The sequence below is a fragment of the Triticum urartu genome, chromosome 4A, assembly GCF_056163025.1.
Source record: "Triticum urartu cultivar PI428250 chromosome 4A, HENAU_Tu73, whole genome shotgun sequence".
NCBI lineage: Eukaryota > Viridiplantae > Streptophyta > Magnoliopsida > Poales > Poaceae > Triticum > Triticum urartu.
The window spans coordinates 270305359-270311447 of NC_141876.1; the positions used below are offsets into that span (position 1 = coordinate 270305359).

General features: G+C 42.0%; 2 protein-coding genes across 2 annotated transcripts; both read right to left on the reverse strand.

The window, feature by feature from the left end:
- Window positions 1-484: 484 nt before the first annotated feature.
- Window positions 485-2047, reverse strand: LOC147975561 (uncharacterized). The gene is made up of 3 exons (XM_087520483.1): window positions 1992-2047; window positions 1871-1947; window positions 485-1116 (listed from the first exon to the last, which is right to left on the reverse strand). Exons 1-3 carry the CDS (start codon window positions 2045-2047, stop codon window positions 758-760), a joined length of 492 nt encoding a protein of 163 aa, XP_087376609.1. The 3' UTR covers window positions 485-757.
- On the reverse strand, window positions 789-5245 carry LOC147975562 (uncharacterized). The gene is made up of 8 exons (XM_087520484.1): window positions 5140-5245; window positions 4737-4932; window positions 4527-4597; window positions 4338-4405; window positions 3952-4005; window positions 3792-3874; window positions 3643-3697; window positions 789-3171 (listed from the first exon to the last, which is right to left on the reverse strand). The coding sequence occupies exons 1-8, from the start codon at window positions 5243-5245 to the stop codon at window positions 3082-3084; spliced, it is 723 nt and encodes a 240-aa protein (XP_087376610.1). The 3' UTR covers window positions 789-3081.
- Window positions 5246-6089: the final 844 nt, after the last annotated feature.

Sequence of the window (6089 nt, forward strand, 5' to 3'; positions counted from 1 at the left end):
CTAAACTAAATAAGAAATATATGCAGTAAATTCATTCAAAATAGAAAAGGGATCTTACATCAAATAAGGCATTGCAACAAGCATGGTGTTATCTTAGTGAAAGAAATTACATTATTAGAAGAGAAAAGGGAAGAAAACCAAATATGAGATTGAGATTCATACATCTACGAGAAGGTCGTAGACATCACTGTGATCATTTTGTGGCCTAGGAGCAAGGATCCATGGTTTTTATATGCCTTGTCCGGCTGCTGGTTTTTATATGCCTTGTCCGGCTGCTGGAGTAGGTGACATGGAAACATCGTCTCTACCATCTCGATGGCTCGAGCCGGATGTTCATCTCGGCCCTCCCCAGCTTCCATCAATGGATTTTTATAGTCAAGGTTAAAGACTGAGAGGCCCTATGCATGTTCAAATATGCAAGTAGCACATACAATACAAATCAAGAAAAAGAGAAAAGAAGACCACAAACATTACAAAAACACAATTTTGACAAATTATCTCTATTGTAAAATTGAGGGAGTAACTCATTATTCAAGAGAACTGGCCATTGACAATTCAGTTACAATTATCGAAGAGAACTGTAAATTGCTAACTTAATTACATCATTCTTCACATAAGCTTCTCACTGACAAATATCTTGACTGGAAGGTCACATTTCAAGCCATTACACTTATAAAACCCAACCCTGTTGTCATTTAAATTGCAAATTAATCATCAATAATGCACAATAATTTATGACCCACAAACGATTTGGAGCCTAAGGAGGAGAAAATATCAATGCAAATAAATACACACGTAGTAAGATGCATTGCAATAGTCGTATTACTTGAATTTGTAAGCTGGCCAGCAAAATCAGATCAATCATGCATAGTACACAAAAGAGACAAAGCTTTAACCATAATTGGCGCTTAACCTTCTTGCTCCTGCTAATGATTTTGGCCATGAAGGCATCAGAGTAAGGGGAGGAAGAACGGGACGGCGCCTGCCGGAAGTTGCCGATGGGTGTTGACGGCCTGGCCAAGCCATCTCCCTCCATGATAGGTGGCAGTTGGCAGAGAGGTGTAAATATGACGAGATGTGAAAATAAGCTCGAGGAAATTAATATGGACCAGCAAACTGACAAAAGCAGAATATAACATAATTATACTGCAGAGTGTACTAACATAATTATATTCTGGATTAAACTAATAGCACAACAATTTACAGGGTTAGAATGCAGTGCACATATATCTTAGTGGCGCAAAAACTATTTAGCCAACTTCACTAACAATTTAGAAATTGGCTTCAGTGTACTAAAATAGTTATTTTGGATATAAGCAATCAACCACGAATTTAACATCAGAGATATCTGACCATTTTAAGTAACGAAAAAAGAGCCCAATAGCAAGATAGCACAACATGGAGCTGCATTGACCAGCCCCTTTTAAAGAAAGGCTTTAGGATCAGAAGTTGTGTAGTTGATCAACTTGGAAATATAAAAGCATTTCCTTCAAATCAGTACAACACCTCCGACAAATGTGATGTGATAAGAAAGCAATGAAAATATACACTGCTCCACACTTAGTTTTGTATGTAAAAAGAAAGCCATGGCAGATGATTTTTTTGGATCACAGAAACCCAGCCTGAATACATCTGAATGATATAATCAATTTTCGAAATGTTTGGCAGGCACAAGAAAAACACACGAGTAAAAATAATAATATATGATTGGTATCTGTATTTGATCCACCTGGGTACATGCACATCCTAAAAGCAACAAACAAGCTGCCATGCAACCTGATGTGCAGCTTATCACATGGTACACAGAACTTCACAAATTATCAGGACATCAATCAAGTATTAAAATGCATGAGCAAGCAGGTAAACTTACCCCAGAACTTGTTTCCCAAAGTACTTACAACACGCTGACAACAATATAAAGCCGGTGACCTGTACTGATCTGCAGGACTACATCATTGTAATATACCAGACTTGTTTCCCAAAGTACTTACAACACGCTGACAACAATATCATCAGTGTATAAGTAAATGATGAAGCTGGACAACATAGAAGCGCCAATAGAGTCAATCGGTGTTGTCAACCCATTCTTATAGTTGGGTGTTCAATCCAGACAAACAACCAACTCTTTAGGTACGCTATTCTCACAAAAATTCTTCTGGGAGAGACAACTGTTGGCATATACCAGACTAATTTACAACCATATCATCATCAGTATTTAAGTAAAGGATGAATCTACACGACAAAGAAGGACCTCATAGTGCCAATCAGAAGTACCATCAAATAATCAAAAGAGAGGCCATATTTATAATCAATCGGTAGAAATGCGATCATGCTTATCGAGCAATGGGAACAAGAAAAGGGACATTTTTCTTCAATAAGTAATTGCCATGGTGCACCGGCAACACAGATACAGCGATACAGAAATGGGGACAAAGGATACAGCAATTTTTAGAAACAGCAATACGGCAAATATATATAAATAATTAATAAAATGCCATATAAAGAAGATAACAAAATCAATGCATGAGATGAAATGAGATCGTTGCCTTGATGACTCTTTCAAACCCTCAATGAACGACTGACCATTAATTTCCTCAATCCTCAGAACTGCATAATTAATTTACCATTGCAAGTATAGCATATGCTAGCTCATTTTATTTGCAAAAAGTAATTTAAGTTGTTGCAGAGAAATACTCAAAACAATATCTCAACTAAAAATATATTTAGTCCTTAGTTTGACATGCACAATAAGAAGTACGTAATTCAAGAATTCATTATGCCAAGTTTTAGCATCCCGATTTTCCAATTAGCGAGTCACTAAAAAAATCAAATAACTAAAAAGGAGATGCACATAATTCAAGAGAGATGTGTACTGTTTTATTAGCCGAATGAACATGTTCCAACGAAGCAAGCACTGCAAAGAAGCACTCAACCTGATCAACTAACCATCACATACAAAAAATGTAAAAGGAAGATATCTAAAGGACAACGGGTTGAAAAACACAGCTTAGCTTACAAAAAGCACAACTTATAAAGCATGTTCCCCTGGATTACCATGTAGGGTTTATTCCCCTGCACGAATTACCCTTCCTCTTGGCAAAGCCTCCGCTGGTAATATAGAACTTGCAAGCAGATCGTTTTTATCGCCGATTGTCTCTGGCCCATGCATTGCTACAATGTGCGATGAACCAATGAAATACATATAATACCCAAGTGCCAAGATTCAGAGATACACATTGGCTACTCCAAAGGGTGTCGGGTTTGTGAATTAAATTAAATGTAGATCAATGGAAGCGTAAACTTGATGAAGAAAAAGAAATTATTAACTTGTCTATCTAAACCATACTATCATTGGCATTCAGATGTATATGCAGCATTGCCAGACCATCAGCGAGCCTGTCACACAACAATGGATCAAACAACACTGTGAGTAAACTATATATTTTCTTAGCTTCGCATGTGTACCAACCACATCATTTAAAAATGTTTATTATTTAGATTTGTAACCTATCCAGCAAAATCATCAATCGTGCATTCAAGATATGTAGGTAAATAAAAGAATGGGAAATTTTCACCACAAATCTCATCTAGCCATCACAAATCTTAACATCAGAATAGAAGAACAAAGGGAAGAAAATTCACCTTCATCTTCTTCAACTCTTTAGTTAAATTCTTCTTCTTCCCTTCATCCTCAGATCTGCACACGTAATGTTTAAAAACTAATATATTAGTAAGTTTAAACATTAGCGATGGGAGGGGAGGAAGTAAGAGAAAAAGTGAGAGGAGAGCACCTTGGCAAGACTCTTGAGGAATTGCTCAGCAAAAAATTGAAGCTGGCAACCATGACCTCAGCCTTCAACTCCTTGCGGAGAGCCTGCAGCCAACACAATCATTCATGACACAAAGAGGGGAAACAGACACCTCAACAAGATTATTGAGGAAGTGCTCAACCAAAATTTGAAGCTGGCAACCCACGACCTCGATCCTCCACTCCTCGCGGCGCCCCTGCAGCCAACCAATCATCATGAGACAAAGAGTGAAACGAGTCATTGTCGCTGCTGTTATCGCAGTCTTTCTGTGCTTGGTGGTAGTAGCAGGGAGGTGGAAGATGTATCAAATATGTTCAGCAGTCTGAAAGTCATGAGTGTAATCCTGAAATAAGAATTCAGCCTTTCATTCTTTATTCTGAACTACATGTTTCCTAATTTTATAGTTTAGAACCAACCTAAACAGAAAATACACCTATCTTAGGCCTAGCATAAGAAACAGGAAATAAAAAGAATTCAAGACACATAATTGTATCTAAACTTTACAGGTAGAAGTTTGTACTGACTAACATTCAGATTCAACAACTCAATTATCTTTTGTCCCGAGAGCCCTTCAAACTGAACCAAAACCAGTGAGCCTGCAAATCAATCAATAACAAAAGAGACTGTTTGTTAGCAAATCCGGTAATGCACAACAACAAATGCTGCTAATTCTGAAATTCATAAACATTGTGAGATTTTTTTTACACATAAGCTCACCAGAGGCATTTCCACTGGGTGGCGCATCCTTTTGGGGTAGCAGGCAGGCAGGCAGCTCCCGTATTCCTCCTCTGCACGGGAAAAAATGAGCTAAATGGGGAGAATGGAAGGGACAATTCCGAGCTCATTCCAGCATGGTTCAGTGTCCATGTCCACCCAGGAGAAGAAGCAGGAGGATGAGAGCTAGAGGAGGAGCAGATGAATGCTTACATGGTGAGGCAAAACTGGGCGGGAAGGGCCAAAGGGGGTACGATGGTGCTGCACTTCAAAGAGGAGGCGGGTGAAGGGTCGATGGTGCCATGGACATGGCATGGTGGCCGCGCCTTCCTTACTGAATTCCGAGAGTTGGCTTTCTCTGCCGGGAAGGACTTATTGGAGGACGGTGTTGGGCGCGCCCGTTCCTCACCTCAGGCAGCTCATGGCGTCCAACCGCGACCGCTGCTCCTATGCTCCATCAGAGGACAGTCCGCTATGTGCGGGCGCCAGGGAGGACGGCACCGGCCAGATCTTGACGGGCCCTTACCATTCCTACTCGAGCTGCTGGTCGCCGCCGCGGGGGTGAGGTGAGCTCGGGTTGAGAAGTACCACCATCGGCCTCACGCCCTCACCTAACCTGCGTCCGATCTGGAACCTGGCGCCGCCACGTCCGGCGAGCGAACGGCTCCGCCCATCGACCTCTCCTCCACCCCGTGAGGCGTCCGCTGCCCGGTCTTCGGCATCGCTGCTCCACCCCACACCGTTGGCCTCTTGGCCCTCCCCTGCTCTCTCCCATCCGACGCCGTGCCTCCTCTCCTCTTCCTCTCTTTCTCCCTCCTCTCTCTCCCTCTCATCTTCTCTCTCCTACAAATCTAACTGAGCGCCGCCGCTGTCGCCCTTTGCCTGCAGGTCGGCGCCGTGGTGGGGATCCGGGAAGGAGGAGGGGGCGGAAGGGAGGAATGGAGCGGCGGCTGTGAGAAGGTGAGGTGTGGAGGCTAGGGTTGGTGCGGGTGTGGGCTCTGGCTTGCGACGAGTATTGGGAGCGGAGCACGCGGGGGGATTGGGCGAAAGCCTTTTTCATGCGAGATCGATCAACCCAGCCAATAGACATGCGGCGCGAGCCCACCAGTCATTGGACAGCCAGAACAAACACAAGGTGAAATCAGGTTTGACAGCAGGTAAAGATCCTACGGTTCAGACACTCTAGATGACCAGATCCAATGGCCAAAGAAGTTGCAATTGGGGGAGCCTTGTGGAGGTGAGTTGGCTAGCTTCATTATAGTTTTAAATGCTTGATGCAGTTAACACATCTTTTCACTTCTTGTTTTGCTTAACTAGCATGCTTAAACTTGTACACTGAAGCTATCATTTGTAGATTATGTTGTTTATCACGGATATATTTGGTTGATATTTAGCCTGTTATGCTTAACATGCCTTTATATGTACTCATACAGGGCAATATTGAGAACAGTGTTGTTTTCCGTCGAGGTTAGTTTCATTGCATTGCGTATATGTACTCACTATTTAGGATATCGGTAGCTGGTACCATATAGCCTGGGGGCTGACAAGGCATTAATTGTCGAATCG

Excerpts from the sequence above, each read along its gene's own strand:
- LOC147975561 (XM_087520483.1), bottom strand. The coding sequence starts at position 2,047 with ATGTTGTCCAGCTTCATCATTTACTTATACACTGATGATATTGTTGTC. Across the intron at positions 1,948-1,991 it reads GATATTGTTGTCAGCGTGTT|TCCTGCAGATCAGTACAGGT; the intron begins GTAAGTACTTTG and ends ACAATGATGTAG. Across the intron at positions 1,117-1,870 it reads TTTGGGAAACAAGTTCTGGG|TTTGCTGGTCCATATTAATT; the intron begins GTAAGTTTACCT and ends TGCTTTTGTCAG.
- LOC147975562 (XM_087520484.1), bottom strand. The coding sequence starts at position 5,245 with ATGCCGAAGACCGGGCAGCGGACGCCTCACGGGGTGGAGGAGAGGTCG. Across the intron at positions 4,933-5,139 it reads AGGTTCCAGATCGGACGCAG|GTGAGGAACGGGCGCGCCCA; the intron begins GTTAGGTGAGGG and ends GAGCTGCCTGAG. Across the intron at positions 4,006-4,337 it reads TTGAGTTGTTGAATCTGAAT|GGGCGCCGCGAGGAGTGGAG; the intron begins GTTAGTCAGTAC and ends GGTTGGCTGCAG.